General features: G+C 35.3%; 2 protein-coding genes across 3 annotated transcripts in view; one reads left to right on the top strand and one right to left on the bottom strand.

The window, feature by feature from the left end:
- IFT140 (intraflagellar transport 140) overlaps nucleotides 1-24,856 on the bottom strand; it is a 204,100-nt gene that overhangs the window by 49,529 nt on the left and 129,715 nt on the right. The window lies entirely within an intron of this gene.
- The window catches only part of TMEM204 (transmembrane protein 204), a 62,658-nt gene that overhangs the window by 21,243 nt on the left and 16,559 nt on the right, over nucleotides 1-24,856 (top strand). For both annotated transcript variants that reach the window (XM_044657437.1, XM_044657431.1), the window contains one exon: nucleotides 19,228-19,383. In XM_044657437.1, the coding sequence (XP_044513372.1) occupies nucleotides 19,228-19,383 (156 nt within the window). The remainder of the gene's footprint in view (nucleotides 1-19,227; nucleotides 19,384-24,856) is intronic.

The following is a 24,856-nucleotide window of genomic DNA, read 5'->3' as shown; positions in this document are numbered from 1 at the left end:
TTGCTGGTGGAGTTGTGAACCGATCCAACCATTCTGAATGGCAATTTGGAACTATGCTCAAAGGGCTTTAAAAGACTATCTGCCTTTTGATCCAGCCATAGCACTGCTTGGATTATACCCCAAAGAGATAATAAAGTCCTTTGATTGGGGAATGGCTGAACACATTGTGGTATCTGTTGGTGATGGAATACTATTTCTGCTAAAAGGAATAAAGAACTGGAGGAATTCTATGTGAACTGGAATGACCTCCAGGAATTGATGCAGAGTGAAAGGAGCAGATCCAGGAGAACATTGTACACAGAGACTGTGGTACAATTGAAAGTAACAGACTTCTCTACTAGCAGCAATGCAAGGATCCAGAGCAAGGCTGAGGGACTTATGAGAAAGAAAACTGGCCACATGCAGAGGGAGAACTGTGGGAGGAGAAATACAGAAGAAAAACAACTGCTTGAACACATGGGCTGATGGGGATATTATTGGGGATGTTGACACTAAATGATAACTAGTCCAAATATCAATAATATATGGAATTATGACACATGTAAAACCCAGTGGAATTGTGCATCAGCTACAGGGGATGGGGGGGGGGAGCATTTGGCGGAGAGGAAAAGAACATGAAATATAACTATGGAAAAATATTCAAAATTAAAATAAAAAAAAGAATTCACTATTTGACAAACACTGATGGGGAAACTAGACAGCAGTGTGGCAAAATCTAGCAAAAGACCAATACCTCACATGATATATCAAGATAAACTCAAAATGGATACATGATTTTAGACATAAAGGATGATAGCATTAGCAAATTAGTGGAATAGGAATTACCTGTCAGATCTATGGATAGAAGAGTTCATAACCAAATTGGAAATAGAGAGGTTCATAGGAGGCAACATGGATACTTTTAAATACATACAATTAAAATTTTGGCATAAATAAAATCAATCCAGCTAAAACGAGAAAAGCAGGAATTTGGGGGGAAATCTTTGCAGCAAAATTCTCTGATAAAGGTCTCATTTTAAAGATATATATGAACCTGAATCAAATTACTAAGAATAAGAGCTAGTCCTCAAATGATAAATGGTCAAAAGATATGAGGAAGAAATCAAAGCAACCAATAGTCACATGAAAAAATGTACTAAATAATTAGAGAAATTCAAATTAAAATAACTTTGAGGTACCATCTCACACCCATCAGATCAACTAAGACAACATAAAAGGAAAATGATAAATGCTGGAAGAGATGTGGAAAAATTGAGACACTGATGCATTGTTGGTGGAAATGTGAACTGATCTATCCATTCTGGAGAATAATTTGGAACTATGCCCAAAAGGCTATTAAACCATATATACTCTTTGGCCCAGTAATACTGCTTCTAGGCTATAAGCCAAAGAAATCAAAGGAATAGGAAATGGATCCATATATACAAAGACATTTATAGCAGCTCTTTTCATGCTGGCAAAGAATTAGAATATAAGGGGATACCCATCGTTTGGGGAATGACTGGATAAGTTATGGTATATGAATGTAATGGAATAGTATTGTGCTATAAAAATGATGAAGAGGATGGTATTCAGAAAAACCTGGGAAAACCTCTATGAAATGATGCAAAGTGAGCAGAAATAGAACAATCTATACATTAACAGCCTTATTGTAAAGATTTTAAAGATTTTGAAAGACTTAACTCTTATTAACGTAATGACCCACCACAATTTCAATAGGACTCATAATGAAACATGGTATCCACCTTCAAAAATAGAACTAATGGACTTGGATTATAGATGGATGACTCTAATAGCAAGGAAAACATTCACTATAATAATAAATTTTTGCTCTATGGGCCAAGATACAGTTTTCTTGGTGAAAATTTTATCAGCGACCTCTCTTGGTCTCAGTCCTATCCTGTCTCCAGTTTTCCCCTTGGAGTCTCAAAGACCTTTTCTGTTTGGTTCAGGAATCTCCCATGGTTCGAGAAGTCTTTAATTTGATTTAGAAAGTCCTTAGAGTTTGCTTAGAAGAAGCTAGTGTTGCAGTGCATAGTGCTTTGGTCTAGAGTCAGAAATATTTGAGTTCAAGTCTGGCCTCAGAGACTAGCTGTGGACTCTGGGCTGGTTGCTTATCCTCTGTTTGCCTTAGTTTTCTCAACTAGAAAATGGGGATAATAGTACCTTTTTGCTGAATTGTTGTGACGATCAAATGAGATATATGTAAAAAGCATTTAGCAGAGTGCCTGGCACACAGTAGGAGCTATATAAATGCTTATTCTTTTCTTTCCAATTTCCCATACCTTTTTTTTTTTTTTTAATGAATTCATCACTCCACTGCTGCTAGATTGTGTTCCTGTCTAGTCCTGGCTTCTAGGAGCCCCTTCTACTCAGTCAATATTAGTTTCTATCTCACTTCCCCCCACAGATTCTACCTAAGTTCAGGTTTTGGCTCATTATTCAATGTCTTTGTAGTTGTTATGTGTCATTTTCTGGAGAAAAATGCGCTGTCTTTCCTCTACTTAATGATGTTTTACCTCTCTCTCAGCCTCTCCTGCTCTAGTCTTTTTGCCATTTGTCTTTGGCTCACAATATTCTGGGAAATGTAGTCTCTACCTATTAGAATCATGTTTCCTTTTTTACACAACAAGACAGTATAAGGGATGGTAGTTGAATTCAGGCCTACTTCTGAGCTATCCTTAAGTTAGCACTGCCTCTCTCAAATCATTTATAAGTCTACAACAAATTTAATTAATATTGATCCAGATACAATGATATTGAAATTTCTTTCAGCTCTAAGTTCCCCTACACAGAATAAACCCCAGGAGGACAGGTACCATGTTTTTATCTTTTACATTTCCCCTGGTGTGACACATGAGGCCTGGCACAATGTGGGTACCTATGTGCTTACTGAATAAATGAATGAATGAGGCCATGTATCACTGCCAATGACAAAAATATGTCAATGAAGGCTTATTTGTCATTCCAAAAAGAAAGTCTTCTAGCTAGTCAATGTCGCATGTCCCAGAATCTAGGTCGGTGATGGCAAACCTATGACACGCGAGTCAGCACTGACACTATAGATGTCAATTTTACCTATATTAATTTACCTATTTTGGTTTATTAAATAGTTATATATTACAGTTATACATTTTTGTTATTTAAACTATAAATATTGTGAAATTATGGTTTTTTTTTCTTGAAATGACACACCACCTGAGTTATGCTTAGTTTTTTGGCGAATTTTGACACACTAAGCTCAAAAGGTTGCCCATCACTGATCTAGGTCCACCTAACAATGCAGCATATGTATTGCTGTTTCAGATCTTTAGTCCATGTCATAAATCTGCAAAATTAATTAATATAAAATTTTTTAATGATATAGTAAATTATATCAGGATTGATGCCATGGATAAAAGGCAATACCCCTGGATATACTTGGACACTGTTTAGATTTTGTCTCTCCCGGTAAAGAAGAGGAAGAACCCCAGAAAGTACACATCTTCACAGCTTCTGTAATTAAATGACTGAGCAGAGGAAGGCCTGTTAACTTATATTTACATGGTTTACACTATTGCTTATGCTATGCCTTCAGGTTAACTAAATTATGAGTTTAATATATGGGTGGTTGAGGCACTAGGATCATTAAATCCAAAGTTCATTTGATGTATTTTTAAAATTTGTCTTTATTTCAATTTTTAAAAATTATTGATATCTTTTGTATTTATATCACCTTCATTTTGAAATATACCCCTCAGCAAGTCATCCGTTCCTTGTAAGAAGGGGGGAAAAAACAAGGGGACAAAAAGCAAATTAGCAAAACTATTCAATACACCAGCCAAAGGTGATAGTATATGCTACATTCTGCCACCCGTAATCTCCCACCATTGCAAGAAGGGAATAAGGTGTATCTTCTCATTTATTCTCTGGAGCCAAGTTTTTTCAACATAAATGCAAAGAATTCAGTTTCAGTATTTTTATACTTTCCATTTCCATTGTTGTGATCATTGTTTATATTGTTTCCCTGGTTTCATTTCCTTCACTCTATATCAATTCATATAATTGATTCTTCCCATGCTTCTCTGAATTCTTCATATTCAGCATTTCTTATAGCATAGCAATATTCCATGATATTAATGTATCATTACTGGTTAAGCCATTTCCTAATTGATAAGGATCTACTTTAATTCAATTTATCTATTAAAAATTTTTTTTTAAACCCTTACCTTCCATCTTAGAATACTGTGTATTGGTTCCAAGGGCCAGGCAATGAGGGTTAAATAACTTGCCCAGGGTCAAACAGCTAGGAAGTGTCTGATGACAGATTTGAACCCAGAATCTCTTATCTCCAGGCCCAACTTTTAATTCACTGAACTACCCAGCTGCACCTACTTCAATTTCTTTGCTGCAACAAAAAGAGCTGCTATAAATATTTTGGTGTATGTGAAACCCTCTTTTCGGTCTCTTATCTTTTTAGGGATATGTGCTTAGTTGATTATTTGAATTGATTGGTTCAACCACCAATTCCCAATGCAAAACTGAATCTAATTGGTGGTGCTCATTTTCTTTGGTACCTTTACATTATCCAGACTGATCATGGAAGAAAGAAAAAACAAGTCCCTATGTAACTGAATATAGGCTAAGAAGCCTCAGACTTCTTATATTCTGAGGAAGTAAGAATAGCTCCATATAATTTCTAGCCTCTGCAGCACAGAGGAAAAGAAAGCTACCAATTTTGTACAATTTTTTTTAAAACCCTAACCTTCTAAGAATCAATAGGCAAAAGAGCATAAAGGCCTGGCTCCTGGAGTTAAGTGACTTGCCCAGGGTCACATAGCTAGGAAGTGTCTGAGGACAGATTTGAACCCAGGATTTCCCTATTCCAGGTCTGGTGCTCTATCCACAGAGCCACCTAGCTTTCAACACATAATGCCACGGGGGGCAGCTGGGTAGCTCAGTGGATTGAGAGCCAGGCCTAGAGATGGGAGGTCCTAGGTTCAAATCCTCAGACACTTCCCAGCTGTGTGACCCTAGGCAAGTCACTTGACCCCCATTGCCCACCCTTACCACTCTTCCACCTAGGAGCCAATACACAGAAGTTAAGGGTTAGAAAAAAATTTTTTAAAAAAAAGAAAAGAATACATAATGCCACGATGATTGTGCAACTTGAAAATGTGGCAAGCACATTATGTTGAACAGGTCACTACTGAGTCAGTCAATACTTTGGAGCTCTTGGGCTCTTCCTTTATCCTATGACCTATGATTTTCTTTAGTAAAGTATAGAAAACATCCAAAGGGTATGTTTTGTTTGCAACACTCCAGTTTGTGGGTTTGGACTTCGCTGTAAATGGATATACTTAACAAAAATGACCTGAGTGAAATTAAATTAATTTCCCATAGCCCTGTGCATTCACAGGATCATAGACTCAGCGTTGGCAGGGACCATATTTGCCATTCCAGCCAGCTCTTTCATTTTGCAGATATATAATATTGATCAAGAGAAGAGAAGTGATTCAGGCTGGGTCACACAGCGATAGTCACTGTCTAAGGCAGGATTGAAACTCAGGACCTCCTGCCCCCATGTCTGGCATTCTATCCACTCCACCATGAATATTATGTTACAATTACAAGAGGGAGAATGAGTAAGTCTGAGCATCCTCACAGAACTAAATAGATCTTAAAGAGGTCATATGATATAGTGGAAAGAACAACGGATTTGGAGGCAGAGGACTTTGGCTTGGATTCCCAATTCTGTCACTTTCTACCTATAAAAGTTGGGCAGTTCATTTATTAAGTGCCTGGTATTTGCAATCTACATGTTAGGAGCTGAGGCACTGCAGAGTGCTAATTAAACTATGAGTTTTCATTTTTTCATCTCTAAAGTAAGAATGACAGTGACATATTAATTACATCATAAGACATAAGGAGAACACTTTATACACTTCAAGTGCTTCTAGGATCTCCGTCTCCCAACCTGGGTATTTTTTCTGACTCACCTCCATGCCAAGACACAGGAGTCGAAATTCTATCTCTTGCTTCCATAAGAGGCATGACAGGCTACCCACTAAATTCAGCTTGAACTCTTTATTCATCTTCAACTCTTACAGTTCTTTGTGTCATTCAAGGCCTAACTCAGGCACCACTTCTTATGAGCCTTTCCTGATCCCTCTGGTACTTAATCTTCTTTCTCTACTCAAATCATACTGTACTTATATAGGTAAAATAAATGTGGTCACCCACATTAGAATGGAAGCTCCTTGAGGGAAAAATACTTTTTTTTTTTTTTTTTATTAAACCCTTACCTTCCGTCTTGAAGTCAATACTGTGTATTGACTCCAAGGCAGAAGAGTGCTAAGGGTAGGCAATGGGGGTCAAGTGACTTGCCCAGGGTCACACAGCTGGGAAGTGTTTGAGGCCAGATTTGAACCCAGGACCTCCTGTCTCTAGGCCTGGCTCTCAATACACTGAGCTACCCAGCTGCCCCCGGAACAAATACTTTTTAATTTTTCCTTTGAATCTTTCAGCACCTTCAACATTTGGGCAATTTGGTTAAAGCAGAGAGCGCACAAAGGAGAAAGGGAGAAGTTAAGTCTGGAAAGAAGAGGTTAAATTCAGACTATGAAAGGCTTTTTATATCCTATAGGCAACATGGAACCACTGAAACTTTTTGAAGAGTGACAGACTAAATATTTATTTTTGCAGCCAAATGGAGGAAATGTTGGAGAGAAGATGGATTTGTTAACTGTTCTAACAAAAATGTACATTTTATTAAATAAAAGATAAGTTTAAAAATGATAATTTTTCTTTCTCTAATAAAAGATAAGTTTAAAAATGATAATTTTTCTTTCTCTAATAAAAGATAAGTTTAAAAATGATAATTTTTCTTTCTCTCAATTAAATAACCTGAATGTTTAGACCATGAAACCATAAGAAATCAATCAAGAAACATTAAATATTAAATACCCATTATATGTTATACACATATACAAAAGTAAGCTAGTCTCTGCTCTTAAGGAATTGCATTCTACCTATCTTGTGAATGGAGAGAATAGTTAAAATGTGAATCAAGTACCCAAGAAGAAAATTTTTTAATGCTATCTAAACTTATCAAATGACAGAAATGTCATTCCTAATGAAGAAGGTGAAGCCTTATGGAAGAGAAGCTAAAATAACTTAAATGTGGATTGCCATTTATCTCATTGTTCTGTTTAATTAAGAAAATGTCCTTCTAAAGAAAACAAAGAATATGAACTTATGTCTTATATCCCATTTTAATATCTCTGCTGACTCTTACTTTAGCTTTTAAATTTGTGGTCCACCAGTCCACAAAGCCATTCATAAACACTGAGTAAATCTTATATTTAACTAGATATTTACAAGGGGTCTAAAATGATCCTCACTGGTCAAAAACATGATGACAGTCTGGCGACATATCAAGCATGTATTTAGAAGAGATAGATGAGAAAAATGAAAACAGGCAAGTAAAATAAACTTTGGCCTTAGAACAGGATGAATAGAATGCCAAAGGAGGGAAGTAGTCCTAAAATTCAATGTGAGGAACAATATAATCCTCACTTCAGAGTCTTCATGGTCAAAGGAATGCCATGACAGGAAAAGGTACAATGCTGGGCTTGTGAGGACGTGACTTCCACAAGGGCTCAGTATAAACGTTTGTCCATCCTCAATGTAGGATCCACACACAAACACTTTTTCACCATGAAATTAAAGTGGAGTCAAGGACAATTTATATGTTGTGTAGTGGGAAATTAATGAATGAGGCAGAAATGACAATTTGGACAATGCCAATATACTCTGCCTTTTATTCTGTTTGCTGGTGAGGAATAATCAACTATTTCTTACACGACAACCTTAAAAGTTATGAGAAGGTCCAAAAGAACAAACAAACTTTCCTGCATTACAGGTAATTAGAGATGGCCCCTGAAAGAGGATAGTTTTTCCTAAGAAGCATTTATTGAATGGGTAAAACTTCACTTGCATAGAGATCACTGGCAGGTAGTCTTCAATTATGCAGCAAACTGCAGACAACTCTGAAGGGTTTTTGTTGTTGCTGTTGTTGTTTATCAAAGGCTCCTGAACAGTGAACAAAGGGGTCATTAGAAGAGAACCTCTAAAATCCTTATTCGATGTGTATTTATTTTGAACTTCAATAACTCTTTAAAAAAAATTTTTTTTTACCTTCTGTCTTAGAATCGATACTAAATATCATTTCTAAGACAGGGCAATAAGAGCTAGGCAATGGGGTTAAGTGATTTTCCCAGGGTCACACAACTAGAAAGAATCTGAAGCTAGATTTGAACTCAGGTTCTCTTGACTCCAGGTGTGGCTCTCATATCCACTGAGCCACCTAGCTGCCCCTCTTTCACTATACTCTTAACAAACTGGGTTATATAATCTCCCAGCCCAAAGCAGATTAGAAACAGCAAATCAGATGAAGGAGGTTTTGCTCGAGGTACTAAGAGGGGCAAAAAATAAAACCTGGCACTCTAAAGGTAAGGGAAGAGAGAGAAAAAGTAGAAAAATATCAGAGAATTTAAAAAGTAAAGCATTATGGACCCATTTAGTGTGGTGGCAAACAGTTATATATCTCTCAGTAATCTCCAAGAGTTTAATCATATTATAGTTCTGTCCTAGAAAGACAATCCTAAGTCATTAAGAAAAGATTCAGTTAGGTTGAGGAAACTGAAATGCAGTACATTTAGAAAGATGGTTAATATTTAGAATATTCAAAGTGACAATTAAAAAGATTAGTTTAAGTTATATGGAAAATTCACTTGATATACCCATTATTAAACTTAATTATGTTGCAGTTGGGAGCATTGTCAGATGAACAAGATTTAATAACCCATACATGATAAAAGAATGCTTACTATAACAGAAACATTAATAAATATGAAAAATATGTTTGTGTTGGGACAAGAAATTGGAAGAGTTTAGGGTCAGAGACAGAGAGGTGATAGCTAAAAGCTATGAGAGAATGAAGCTAGAGAGAAGAGCAGACGACTCAAAGACTGAACCTTTCAGAATGACTACTTTTTAGAATGTAGAAAAGGTAAAAGAAAGCAATGAAGCAAAGAGAGAAGAACCAGCATAATGTAGTGTCCCTGGAGCCAAAGTAAGATCACCGTAAGGAAAGAATAGTTTATTGCATTAGGTGCAGATGAGAAAATCCAATGTAAATTAAAAAAAATCATTATTGATTTGACTCACATCCTTCTTGATTTCATATACACTGAAGATGCTCCTCCTCAGTCTTCACCTTTCCAGACTGAAAAGTCCTAATCCTTTTAGTGCTCATAAGGTGACAGTCTTTCCACTCCCTTAAACATATGAGGTTCCTTTCGCTGGCTTTTCTCCAGCTCCAATATCACTTCCATCTTGTGTGGCAGATAGAACACAACTATGTACACAGAATTCCAGATGAAGGTATATTGAACAAGGATAGAATAATATTTTCCATTTTATATCCAATAATACTGTTTAGAAATTCATCGGTCCTTTTGGCTTCCATAGCACAATGGCACAATGTGCTTAGAGAGCAGACTGTGGTGATTCCTGAATCTCTTCTAAGTCACAATTAAGCTCAGGATTCACTATCCCAGTGGCCTCCAAAGGGAAAATGGTAATCTTATGCCAGATACTGGCCCCAAACAGTATGTAATTTTTAAATCAGAGGGTAGGGAAATGGGTTGCGTCCTACCTTTGCTGGGATAGCCAATTTTGTCTCCAACACAACCACAACTACCCTTATCTTCCAACACTGCCAAATTCTTCTACTGTGCAAGCTCCCAACTTCCCCTTTCTAGAGCTTGATATTGGTCTCTGAGAGTCCTTGGTACCCACAGAAGTCTCACCCTTTGACTCCCAAATCAACTCTTGGTTACCTCAAGTGGTAGATGTCCCCAGAGGGCAAAATCAAGGACAATGTGATTTGTGAATGAGAGCCCTGACTTCTCTTCTTTCATTATGGGTAGAACAGAGGAAGGCACACAGGATGAGCAAGCATGGATGGCCTGTGAACTGTATTATAGTTTATGATTATGCTCCCTTTCCCTCAAAATCTCTTTCAAATTTCCCTATTACCATGGAGAATATCATCATCTCTTTAGTCATCCAGGTTCTTACAACCTGTGTCATATTAATTCCTCATTTTTCCTTACCCCACCTATCTAATCAGTTGCCAAATCTTGTTTCTACTGCCATATCTCCATATCCAGTCCATTCTCTCCACTCACAGAGCCACCAGCTCAAGTTCAAGCTCCTCATTACATCTCTCATGGACAATTTAAAAAACCTCCTAATAGGTCTCTTTGCCTCAGATATCTCCAATCTTTCTTCAGGATAGCTGCCAAACCAATTTTTCAAAAGCACAAGTCTGCCCTCATCACTTTCCTTCCCAACAAACTCCAGTGTTTGCCTATTGACTATTGAATCAAATATGATTTGACTTTTATCTCATCTTTTTAGTTCCTATCTTTGATAAAAATGTATAATGAACATAATTATTAGTAAAGTAGCATAGGCATATAACATAAGTATATGCATTTACACATAAGTAAATATACACACATGGTGTGTGTGCATGCAAAAGTGTTTTACCTTTGGAGTGCATAACCAAAAAAGTTTAGATACTGCTATATTATCCTCCAGTTTAGGATTTTTCTACTTCAAATACATTATTTTGTACAGTTTGAAACTCATTTGCTATTTTCATTCTCTATTCCTAGAAGCCTTCATGCTAAACAGATTAAAAACCTCATCCAGCTAGTATTTTCCTATTCAAAATAGCTTAGTGTCATTTCTAGGTGTGACTATTTTACTATGTAATATCACTTCCAGAAAATTTATTTTAAAAATGTTAAATGAGGTCAATCCAAGATTCAATCCCTGGGAAACTCCATTATTTTATTCATTTAAAAGAAATGTTGCTCCTTAACTGTTTAACCATATTCCTTGCTATAAAAAACTATTCCCTCCAATTCTATGGTGACTAGATTTCAACAGATTTCCCAGCCTTCAGTATTAACCTTTTATCATAAATTTTTTGAAAAACGATTACAACTATAATCAAACCTAGAGAAACTTGAATGAATTGATATATAGTTAAGCAGAACAAGGAAAATAATTTATACTACAATGATAATCAATGCAATGACTTCACAATGATTTTTATAAGATTTGATGATAAAACATACTCCTATAACCTGAGAGAGAAGTGAAAGACTGAGGGTGCAAAATGAGACACACACATAAAGACTTTAAATGAAAAAATGGTATTCAAAGGCCCTTCTTTTAACTTCACTCATATTTTGAACCTAAATTCTAATAACATTGGTATAAAATAAGACAACTTCAAATTTAAATTGAGCTGACTTTACAAAGAAGGAAAGTTTTTATAATTACAAAATTTATCCCATAATATAAAATACCAAATAAATCCAATCCTAATCTATCCTCCATGAGATCATTTCATTTTCTCAAATCCCTGAAATTCACAAATTAATGTGAGAAATTTAGTTAGAAATCTTTCTTCCTAACATTTCTCTGAAGAATAGAGTTTTGGTGCAGGCTAAGCAATAGAAAAGATTATACAATTATAGAAGGGTTGTTTATGTTGATGGCTTTGAACAACAATAAAATAGAGAAGCCATTTGTGCCATAAATAACTAAAAAAAGTGAGCCATGGTAGAAGGAAGAGGTCAAAAAGCAAGATTGGACTTCAGAATTCTTCCTTAATTCATTTCTATAAACTACAGTTCTACCTTTCTGAGCATCTGCTCCCTACTCAGATCAGATCCTGGAAAAAATGGTGAATTTTATTTAAAATTTGTCTAAAATAGTTTTTTCCTTTAAAAATGTCTTATTTTTAGTACAAAGTAATACTGAAGAAACGTATTATTAGAAAAGGAGATGAGTTGGTTATGCAGCAAAAATGAGAGAGAGGCTGGAAACAATGGCACACACCTGTGGTCTCTCTGACTGGAGAAGCTAAGGTTGGAGGATCATTTGTACTCTGGAATAAAGTTGATCAAGTGTTTGCACTGTTTGGCACCAATACTAAGAACCCCCTGAATAGAGAGGAGGTAGTCCAAAGGAGATAGTAGGCTGCCTAAGGAAGGGAGAATTGGATCAGATAAGAAAATGAGCTGATCAGCAATGGGGTCCAACTCATGAGTGGCTGTACTTCCAGCCTAAGAGACCTAGTTTCAAAAAAAGAAGAAAAGCAAAGCAAAAAAGTGGCATGTTCTCTAAAATGTGTTCCATTCATGATATTATGATTTTAGAGCAGCGCCCTCCAAAATGAAGCATGTAAGATGGTCCACTGGAGTGTAGGAAGAAAATATTAAAACTTCTATGTATATCTATTTTTACCTTAAAAAATTGATTTACTAATATTTATTATATTGTCATTGGTGCCTTCACTTAGTCTATAAGTTAAATGGTCATATATCATGTATTATATGGCAGTTACCCTGAAGGAATTCCATCACATGGAGAAAATGACAGTAGAGTTCTCAATGGTTCTTTCACTTTTAATATATTTTGATTTATTGCACGGTTTACAAATGACTGAGTATAAATAGATGGATGTATTATATTATCTAGTTTTGAGTAAACTAACCTTCAAAGAATGGTCAAGTGACTTAGAAAAACCCACCAAAAAAACTTCAAACTGAAGACATACCAATGTGAACATACTTGAACAAATAGAAAATGGTAGAGTGGATACTTTTTGTTACAAGCCCTTTCTCAACCACATTTAAAAAAAAAACAAGAAGTCAGTCAAAAAAATTCAAAATTATCAAGCAGAATATTTGAAAAATGCATTAATATATACTCTTGTTAATGACAAACCTTGCCTTAAGTAGATATTGTACCTTGAGGTATTAGCTAATATAGCATAAAGTCATTTTGGTTTGCAAGACACTGAAAAATCAAACTTGTGGCCTGTAAAAATTCACACACACACATATATATATATATATATATATATATATATATATATATATATATAAAAGATAAATATATAAATATACATACACTTAAAGACTTGAATAGAATTCTCTGTCTTTTTAAAAAATCTTCTAAATGAATCATTTCAATGGACTTTAAACCAGTTTGTAAAAATAAAAAAGTGCAATATTTTCCAATTAGTTTAGAAATACTGTTTAAGATCTAAGAATATAGAAATTTACTATTTCAAAAAAACCTTTGCATAATTACTGGATGAGATTTTTAAAATGAGCGTCCTGATTTGTTAAGTATATCTGATAATGTGCTTATTTTATCTGGATCTATATCTTTTTTGAGGTTCTGTTTTGTTTTTTAATATGACAGTTATTAACAGGGAGTATCACAATAAACTGAACTTAGAACCAGACTTCTAAGTGATTGTATCAAAGTGTTAGACAAAGATTTTCCCTTTCTACCTCTTGCTGCTGTGATGTGTTGGAAATATATAGAAATGCTGATTATTTATGTGTATTTTATTTTGTATCCTGCAACTCTGCTAAAGTTGTTGATTATTTCTACTAGCTTTTTAGTTGATTCTCTAGGATTTTTTTAAGTAGACCATCATATCATCTGCAAAGAGTGATAGCTTAGTCTCCTCATTGCCTATTTTGATACCTTCAATTTCTTTTTCCTCTCTAATTGCTACTGCTAGTGTTTCTAGTATAATGTTAAATAATAGAGGTGATAACGGGCATCCTTGTTTCACTCCTGATCTTATTGGAAAGGCTTCTAATTTATCCCCATTGCATATGATGCTTGTTGATGGTTTTAGATATATACTGTTTATTATTTTTAGGAAAGGACCTTCTATTCCTAGACTTTGTAGTGTTTTCAGTAGGAATGGATGCTGTATTTTGTCAAAGGCTTTTTCAACATCTATTGAGATAATCATGTGGTTTTTATTGGTTTGATTGTTGATATGGTCAATTATGTGGATGGTTTTCCTAATGTTGAACCATCCTTGCATTCCTGGTATAAATCCCACCTGATCATAATGAATAACCCTCTTGATCACTTGCTGGAGTCTTTTTGCTAGTATTCTATTTAAGATTTTTGCATCTATGTTCATCGCTATGTGCATCTATGGTCTGTAATTTTCTTTCTCTGTTTTTGATCTACCTGGCTTTTGAATCAGAACCACTTGCTTATTATATCAAATAATTTGTATAGTATTGGAATTAATTGTTCTTTAAATGTTTGATAGAATTCACTTGTGAATCCATCAGGCCTTGGGGATTTTTTCTTAGGGAGTTCTTTGATGGCTTGTTCAAATTCTTTTTCTGATACTGGATTATTTAAGTATTCTATTTCTTCTGCTGTTAATCTAGGCAATTTATATTTTTGTAAATATTCATCCATATCACCTAGATTGCTAAATTTATTGCCATATAATTGGGCAAAATAGTTTTTAATGATTGACTTAATTTCCTCTTCATTAGAGGTGAGGTCTCCCTTTTCATCTTTGATACTATTAATTTGGTTTTCTTCTTTCCTTTTTTTATTGGATATACCAGTAATTTGTCTATTTTATCTGTTTTTTCAAAATACCAGCTTCTAGTCTTATTTATTAATTCAATAGTTCTTTTACTCTTGATTTTATTAATTTCTCCTTTGATTTTTAGTAGTTCTAATTTAGTTTTCAGAAGCATCTTTAATCAAATTTCTCACTAAAATATTAATACTAATAGTATCTTAAGTGATAGCAAAATATCTTTGTACTGTTAATAAAATTATTTTTTTAGAAAAAAGTTTATTTCATTTTCATATTATTCTTTAATTTTCTATTTTTGTCTATGTTTTATAGAGAGTACAACATGAGTTGCACATTTTAACAAATATGTTTATTGGGGGTACATTCTTAAACACTTTTTGATCAGGGCAATTTTTTTTTGTTTTTAAAAATTTTTAAATTAATTAATTTAGAATATTTTTCCATAGTTACATGTTTGTATTCTTTCCCTCCTCTCTTCCCTCCCTGCTCCCATAGCCAATGAGCAATTCCACTGGGTTTTACATGTATCATTGATCAAGACCTATTTCCATATTATTAATATTTGCAACAGAGTGATCATTTAGAGTTTACATCATTTGGGGCAATTTTTTAAAATTAGAAACTGTGTATCTAGAGGAAGTCCCCCTACATAATGATGTATAGGAACTAGTGGAGAATTTATGTGAGAGTACAGACAAGATGAGCAAGCATGGTTAGGGTACTTTGTTCCACTGGAGGGACTGTCTACATAAATAAGATCATAAATCCATCAAAATATCTGGGACAATATGGTAGTTTAATAGGTGTATTTTCTGATTCATCAACAAAGACTTTCCTATTATGTATTATGCGTTCTTTTGGATAAAGTACTAGGACATACCAAGAAGAATAAAACATAATCCCTTCTCTAAAGGAAATTACAATTCAGTTGAGGAGATAGGACTATATATAAAGAGATGAATACAACAATATGAAGCAGTATGTGTTTCAAGTGAATTATCTAGGAAGTAAATGCTGGGATTTCTGAAGAGAGAGATCTATGTGGGCTGACACTATCAGTAAAATCTTTTATAAATGGAATTTGAGGTAGACTTTGAAGGTAGAGTAATACCTATTGTAAGAGGGGAATTAGATATTTAAGGTATGGTCGTCAGGAATCGGATTAGCATTTAAGCCCAGGAGAGAACATGGGGAAAACATTATAGAAAAGAAAACTACGTAACTAAATTATTGCTGATTAATAGGTTTCAAACTAACTTTCAAAAACAAAATTTAAGGTATTTTTAAACAAACCTTTACCTTCTGTCTTAAAATTGATATAAGTACCAGTTTCAAGATAGAAGAATGGTAAGGGTTATTAGGTAACTGGAATTAAGAAACTTGCCTAGAGTCACACAGCCAAGAAGTATCTGAGGTCAAATTTGAACCCAGGACTTTTTCTAGGCTTGGCTCTCAACCAGAATAAAAAATGAAATATGAAATTGCCTATCCCTTTTTACTTGTACCTTTTGATAAGTTATTCTGAAATTCAGTCTCTATTCCCAAATCTTAGGACCTCAAAAGTATTTGAGAAAAATTTCTGGGGAAACTATACCTAAACTTTGCCTAACACAATAATCCAGTCCAGCATTATTCATTTGGAGAATAATGTTTTTCTTAGGGCAATTTTAGAAATAAAACAGTTTTGAGTTATTTGCTTTGATTTGGCATATGAAACCCCACTTCCTAAGGTTCAATAAAGTTAAGAAATGTTATTTGAAATGTCTACATGACAATTCAACAACAGAATTCCACATGTCTTCCCTAATGAAATTATATAATCTATTTGGGGGCAGCTAGGTGGCTCAGTGGATAGAAAGACAGGAGGTTCTGGGTTCAAATGTGGCCTCAGACATTTCCTAGCTGTGCGACATTGGGCAGGTCACTTAACACTAATTGCTGAGCCCTTACCACTCCTCTGCTTTGGAATTAATACTTAGTATTGATTCTAAGATGGAAGGTAAAAATTGTTGTTTCTTTTTTTAAATTTAAAAAATAATCTATTTTAAGAGTGTTTTGGAGAAGGAAATTCCCTAACAACTTTAGTGGCAAAGACTGAGGCCAAGTTGTTTTTTTCCTCTTAATAGACATAAAATTCTAATAAACCTACAACCAAAGTTTGTGTCAGTTAAGGTATAGGAAGTTATGATACAAGACAAACTACCATCATAAATTAAAACATCTGAACAACGCAAGTAGTCAGGATTAGGAGTGAGACAAGTTAAACTGTTTAGGGTACAAAAGAAAGGAGTGGAATGAAGCAAGAGGGATACAATGAAGTGTCTTAATATTAATTTTAAGAATGCATCCATTTTAATGCTGAAAAATCCAGTTTTTGTGGTGTGTACTTATTTTATGTTAAGCCAAATGAAGGTGAAAGCTCAAAATTTGCATCACCAGTAATGTAATACCCTCAGAAAACGAGTCTGAGTTTCAAATATGGGGAATGGAAATAGTCCAATCTTCAGGCTTTTTTCTAGGATGCATGAATGAGTTGTATGAAATGTAAATGCATACTATTTTTTTGTTCATATTATGAGAAACTGCTAGAATCTCAACGATAAAGTACCCTGTATTGTATGTTGCTTTTGTTACCTTCTTTTAATTTAATATAAATAAATTAAAAATAACTTTTTTTCTAAAGAATTCACTGAGTGTGTTGTCACCTTTTCGGTTCTTGAGCAAACATTTGCAATGGACTCCACAAGTAGTACTGAGGCAGTGTTTAATTCTTAATGTTTAAATCTTACCAAATTTTTAGAGAAAAAGTAATTCCATTATACCAATATGAAATACTTAATTTTGTCAATTTTTTGTTACTGAATGCATATGAGATGATGCTTCATTATTGTTTCTAGGATAAAACACTCTGTCTCTTTTATTTGGCATTTAAAGCTTTTCACACAATCTGGCTCCAAACAATCTTTTCAAATTTATGTTGTGTGTGTTGGGGGCGGTTGAGAGGGTGCTGTTATAATTATAACATAGAAATAAGGAGCTGATAACAAAGACACAACTGTGAATGTGTTAGTGAAGTGAAAAGGCATGTCTAGCTTTGTTATCCTTTTATGCAGCGTGAAAAAGTTTCTGATGGAATTGGGAGGTCACTGGCTACGGGCTGTGTGTGAAGATTGCCCCAACTCTAGAGGAGACCTTCACATCTATGAGAGTGCCCCAAAGGAGAGAGGAGAGGACATTTTCATTTTCCCACCCCAATGGGCCCAAATAGCAGACCTATTCACCCACTGCGAGACACCAGGGCCTGCAGGGAGCTGTTCAGGAAGTCACATGGGGGCTCTAAGAAAAAAGGAAGGACATCAGGACCCTACAACATGGAGGCATCAGTCATGTAGGCCATGTGTTCTCAACACAGATGCCTCACTACCACTAGACTAGGGGTATGCTAGCCAGCTTGAACCTGGCTGGTTATTAAATTTTCAGTGTGAGTATGTACACATCGGAAATCACTAAACTATAAATATGGGTTTCATTTACTGTTTTGTTCATTGTCTAGGCTTCAGAAAGTGTCAAGAGTGCAAGTTAAACTTAAATCTATCATGCATACATTTTTTGGAAGAGCTGGTTGTCCATGGCTACTCCATGTGTATCTGTGGGAAAGCATGGCTGGTTTTTTAGGGATAATGTTTTATACTCACTTTTCTTATTCTATCATTTCAGTAAATGCTCTTGTTTTGAGTTGTGTCCACTGTTGTCACTAGAGAGGGCTCAGAATTCTTTGCAGTAGCCCATGACTTCCCCTCTCCTCAGCTTCCTTCCCAGGTTCCTTATAAACTTAGTTCAGAAATCCTCTGCCCAGGAGCCCAGTGACTTTCCTGACACCCCTAGTTAACTTTTCTGTTCCTTGAAGTTATATTTACCTTTTTTTAAAAAACTCTTACCTTCTGTCTTAGAAGAATCAATATTGTGTATTGGTTTCAAGGCAAAAGAGTGGTAAAGGCTAGGCAATGGGGGCTAAGTGACTTGCCCAGGGTCACAATGTACTTATTCTGTATGCACTTTATATGTATTTATGTCCTTGTTGCATTCCCCAGTAGAGCATATGCTCCATGAGGACAGGCCTGTTTCATGTTGTCTCTAACCATAGCACCCCATATGTAGTAGACACTTAAGTTCTTGTTGTATGGCATTAAAATGAATCCTTTAGACTTAGGATGACATTCTGTTTTCCTTCCTTTTCTGATTTGTCTTGTACTTTCAAGGGAAAGTGCTTGATTATTGGGGCATACCAGCCACAATCTTATCAAATCTCAAGAAAATAAGAATAAAAACAGACTATCCCAGAGTCCAGTGGGTGACAGAAGGTAACTGAGTAGAGGCTTTGATATAGAGCATTCACTGTAGTTTTAGGGCAAAGTTCCCTGAGCAGTGGTATAAACTGTGAATGTTCCCCTTTGAGAAAGCTACTTTTTTCTAAAGAAAATATACTTTAAAGGTACCACCTGATGTAATGGAAAGGATCTTCAACGGATTTCACACAATGAAAGGGAAAACATAAGAGAATGTTATTAATATTATTTTTAAAAGCATGACAGTGAATTAGAAATCATTAAGTAAGGCCCAGGTGATGCAGCACCTTCTTTGTGAGACCAGCAGTATTGAATGATTTCATCCAGTGTTTCAGTCTAATCCAGTCCTCTTGTATCTTGGTGTGTCCCTTACAGTGCAGTTTGACATGATGCGGGCCTGTAACCTGATTGCCACTGTTGCCCTCACTGCAGGACAGCTCATCTTTGTCATGGGGCTCATGGACTTGCCCATCATTTCACAGGACACGCAGTGGTGGGAGGAAGCCATTGCTGCTGTATTCCAACTTGCAAGTAAGTACCTTATTTAATGATAAGGCTAGAATTGAAAACTACTTCATTCTGCTATGATGAATGAATCGATTTGACACATCCAGGAAAGGAAATTATGGAAGTCTAAAATGAATCACTTTGGAAATAATGAAAGATAAGAAAATAATTCCCAGGCTTTCTTGAGAAACTCTTTCCAAAACTGAATCAGAAAGCTGAGTACCTTTGAAAGTGCTGAATAATGAGGGAAATAACAAATTCTATACTATATTAGGACTGATGGAATTCATTTTGGCATTTGTCAAAATTACATAGTCTTTAGATGCTATTGTTTTAGAATGGAAAAAAAATCTCAGAATAGGAAAAATAAAAAGTTTCCTTCACAACTCAAGCTGCATTGTCTTATAGCACCACTGGTGGAGAAGAGCTATTTTTCCTGTACCAATGAGAAATTTCTTGGCAAGAAATTTGTATAATGGTGAAAATAGGAGTGTCCTGTTCTCTTTTTTTGGTGCAATAGATTTTTATTTATTTATTTATTTATTTTTGCAGTCCCTTTAAACAGCAGTCTCTATCTTCTGATAATGGTTTAGAAACAAAGAAATTGAAGGGGAAAGCCAAAGCTAGAAAATGTAAGATACCTTCCCTGTGTTTGGTGTCTTTCCTTTACTGGCCCCACCATCACCCCCTGAGGCTCAATAGGTCTGTTTTGCCCAAAAAGGAAATGCATTTTGGCCCTCTTTAGACTTGTTGTTTCATTGACAAACAGTACAGTGGACAGCCATGTGCCTTTCTTCTATCAAACTGCTAATTTTAGACTAAAGTTTTTTTCCTGTGTTGGAGTCTGTTTTAAACAGAGTTAGAGAGAGACTGAAGGGCGCCAGGATATCCCGTCACAGGAGAAGGAAATGCCTGCTATTACCTGTTATGCAAGCTGAACCTTGAAATCCCTAGTGCTCGGGTGCGGAGATGGGGGTAGGGCTGGAGAAGAAGAGTTGGAAGTGATTAATAAAATGCTAATAAAAATAGGAAGGGAGGGAAAAAATACTTCATCATGAACTAAGTAGACTGAAAAAAAAAAACCTAGAAGGATGTAGGAAAGTTACAAGCCTCACAAATGGTTTAAAGGATATTTTCAGAGATTTCTTGAACTACAGGGAATGTAGGGTTAGTCAACAAAGATGGCCCCATCTGTGGTTATGTAAGGATCTCTCTATTCATTGGAGCATCTTTTTAATTTCTGTGTAGAATTATCTAAATATCATTTAAATTTACCCCCCAAAAAATCTCTTTCTCTTGTGGGCTGAATGGAAACAATTGTTATATAGGACATGAACATAACCTTATTTAGTTATGTCAAGTATAGCATAACTGGATTATATTGCTGTTTATCATCGTAGGTGTATTTATGACCTCTCTTCCCAATTCATAATCTCTATGGCTAATACTCTTGAAGGTAGGGACAGTTATCTTCAATCTATCTAGAATAATCTTGTATATAAGTGCTCAATAAATATTTGTTGTTGATCATTTTAAAATCCCTATAGAGGAAAAGAATCACACAAACCAGTGTTGATCTCTACCTCTAATATCATCAAAAAAAAAAGAGAAAGTAATAACATTCAGGACTAATACAGTGTGGTCCCCAAATTACCTGACTACAAATATAGGCCCATATTCAATGCAGGAGCCTCAAATTATAGCTACTCAAATGTTTTTACTACTTGATCTCTCAGTAAAGGGATATCCAAATCTCTGCAATGGATTTCTCTTTATACAATACTCCCACCCTTCTCATCCTCTCTAATTCCAATATTTGAGTTCACTTTATTCATATATTTAATGACTTAAAAATATTGATCATATCTTCTTTTAGCCATTAACTTTAAAGTTGGGAAGAGGCTTTTCAAAAAAAGTCTGTCTTTATATGGCAATTCCTCAATCTCTCTGGATTATTGTCATTTTTTTCTGAACTTTTTCCACGTTCATGAATTTTCTTGATGTGTAGTTTTCAGAAAAGATGCATTTAAATATATTTTGATTATACATTAAGGTAGAATAAGATTTTATGCTTTATTTTTAATATCATAACTGATAACACACCGACTTTTCTTGGCTCTTCTGGCCAAAGGGGCACACTGGACCAAATATCTTCAGGGAAAAGTCTAGGATAACTCTTCAGTCTCTTTTCTATGTTGCGAATGATAGCTCAGCAATAGTTTGGATTATTTTTTTCCCTTAATGCATTGCTTTATACTTGCCACACTGAAACATTGCCAGTTTTCTGCCTAGTTTTGTGAGTCTGCCATTTTGTGAGGTCTTCTAGAAATTCAAATTCATCAGCTTGGCATTATGCTAATCAGAGTAAGTCAATCTCAGCTGTAAACATGGAAATTTCATTGTAAACATTCTCTTCTAGGTTCCTTTAAAAATGTTCAATAAATGTAGGGGGAAGCAAGGTGGTTCAGTGGTTTGAAAGCCAGGCCTACAGGTGGGAAGTCTAAGGTTCAAATCTGGTTTTGGATACTTACTCGCTGTGTGACCCTGGGCGAGTCACTTAACCCCCATTTTCTAGCTGTTACCACTATTTTGCCTTGGAACCAGTACACAATATTGATTTTAAGACAGAAGGTACGGACTTTAAAAAATAAATAAAATAAAATGTTCAATAAGGGCAGCCAGGTGGCATAGTGGATAGAGGACTAGGCCTGAAGTCAAGAGGACATGGGTTAAAATTTGATCTCAGATACTTCCTAGCTATGTGACCCTGGGCAAGCCATTTAATCCTGTTTGCCTAAACCTTGCTTGCTTTTCTGTCTTAAGAGTTGTTTTCTCAGACAGAAAAATAAGAATTTAAGAAAATAAAATCAATACAATTAGCCCTTGCATCAGTCACTAAAGGTTATCACTTTTATATTTTTCCATCCAGAGAAGGAACTTTATCCCTATTTCTTTCTCCCATCCAGTCCCTTATCCTAGAAAAAATATTTTCCCCAATTATATAATAACTTAATTTTTAGTCATCTTTAGTGTGAATATATTTCTAAGGTCTTTTACAGGTTAAAATAAATTATATCTATTAATTCTTTTCTTGCCCTCACCAGAAAGACCTGGATCATATTTTGGAATAGTATAAACATAATATATTATTTTTCTTATGGTAATAGAATCAGCAAATATAACTAGGACACCTCTAGTTTTCCATTCTCATACTCATTTGAAACTACTAAATAAAGACAGCACAGCTGGTGAATTATCTTATATATTTACTTTTGTTTGCTCTCTGTATTTTGCTTCTCTAAATTTTTATCACATTTCCTAAGTACTTCCTTTAAATACCAACTGCATCATTTTTTTCTCTCTCCCAAATATTCTTGGTTCTTTTGAATCTTAAGTAGCTGCCATAAATTACCCAAAGATGCTTTAGGACCCCTTATGAAAGCATATGATCTTATAAATTATTGTCCTCTAGTTTTTCCTTTCCAAGAATAATTCTCTCTAGGGAAAAACATTTGAATAAGAGCCATTATTTGACTGCTAGCATGTGCTGGAAAATTTCAGCCTGAGTATGTTTTAAGAGACTGTTCTCTTCAATTAATATGCTGTGTTAGTTAAGGTTTTCCTTGGAAACCATTATACTTTAACCAAATCAAAGTTACTTGAAAGTACCTTTAAAAGTTTTCATTTTTCTACTGAGGTCATTCATAATACCACCATAAGAAAGACCTGTCCTATCAGACACAGCTACCCAGCATTCAGTGCCCACTAGTGTTCTAGTCTTTCTGATTTATGCCACCTGCATATATGTTTGACAGTCATTCAAAAAGGATGACCCTCTGACAGAAAATGAAGCCCTAGGAAGTAGGCAGGAAGGAAAGGAGAGAGGAAGCGGTGCTGCTCCAGAGGCTGAACTATAATTCACACAACTCCAGGGCTTCAGGGCTTCCACACCTCCCAGCTCACAGGAAGAGAACTGTTTGCTTTGGAAAAATAAATTTATGAAGATAGAATAAAATCCATGTGCAGAATTTCATTTATTAGTTCCTAAGTTTTTCCTCTTTTTTTTTTTTTTAAATGAAGCACATGTCGAAAAATAATCTGCTCCAGAAGAAATTGCTCTAGGTATCCAAGACATGGAAAGGAAAGTGAAGCTTAAAATTAAGAAAACAGTAACATGAAAGCCTAAATTCTCATCCCAGCCTCATCTTTCTTTTCTTGGTTCCCTTTCTCTGTACCTTACACCGCCATGAACTTTTTTGCCAGTAATAACTAAGATGCTTTAGGCTAATATAACCACAGAAAAGCAACTTACAAGACAGAACATATGCTCAAATGATTACAAGTGTATTCATACCAGACTCCAAGAGCAAAAATGAGACCAAATGAATGTATGGTCCAGGTTTAGAATCAGGCATGTTGCTCTTACATAATGTAATAATTACACAATGTTAGATTTCACACCAGATTTTGATTAACAAATATTTCCCCATTTACTTAATCACATTGAAAGATCTCTATCATCATTTAATGATAAAAATATGGAGTTCCTGCCATCCAGCAGCTTGCTCTCCTGCTTCAAGTCCAAACTTTTCTAGTTATATTTTTGGACAATCCATGACCTTGTTCCACTATACATACAGAAAGTCCTCTTTCACTATTTCCCAATATACAGCCTACATTCCAGCCAAGCAGCTCTCTTCATTGGATCTCTGCCCCCTCCTCGAGGTCATGATACTTTCATCTCCTTGTCTTTGTTCACGTGGTTTCCCTTGCCTGCCGGGTCTTCTTGCTGCCTTCCACTTGATTAAAACTTATACACCCTCCAAGACCCAATTTGAGACCTAGCTTCATAAAATCTCCCCTGGCTAGTCCAGCCCACATTCACCTCTTTTGCCTGAGCTCCTCCATAAGTCATAGAATCAGTAAATCTTAAGTGCTAGAAGGGACATCAAAGTACCTCTGGTCCAACTCATCCCTGACCAACAATCTCCTCTATATGGGGATCTGACAAGAGATCCCCAGCCTTTGCTGGAAGACTTCTAGTAAGGCAATCTATTCTGAGGCAGCTAAATGGTAAGTAGAGAGAATACTGAGTCAGGAAGACCTGAGTTCAATCTCGCTTCAGACACTTACTGTGTGACTTTGGGTAAGTCATTTAGCCTCTATTTGCCTCAGTTTCCTCAACTGTAAAATTCCACTTTTGGATGGCTATATAAATCAAGAGTTCTTAATTTTTGTGTGTGTCGTGGACCTTTGGGGCAGTCTGGTGAAATCTATAGATATCCTATTCTCAGAAAAATATTTTTAAATGCATAACACAAAATATATAGGATGAAAAAGGGAACTAATTATACTGAAATATAGTTATCAAAATATTAATAAAAGCAAGTTGACAGAACACAGTTAAGAACCACTGCTCCAGAGGATTATAAACAAGCCAAATCTGGAAGAGGCTGGCTTTATATATATATATATATATATATATATATATATATAT

The sequence above is a fragment of the Gracilinanus agilis genome, chromosome 1 (assembly GCF_016433145.1).
Source record: "Gracilinanus agilis isolate LMUSP501 chromosome 1, AgileGrace, whole genome shotgun sequence".
Lineage (NCBI taxonomy): Eukaryota > Metazoa > Chordata > Mammalia > Didelphimorphia > Didelphidae > Gracilinanus > Gracilinanus agilis.
The sequence above is the reverse complement of the archived record's forward strand: the minus strand, read 5'-3'. Positions and strand labels throughout refer to the sequence as shown.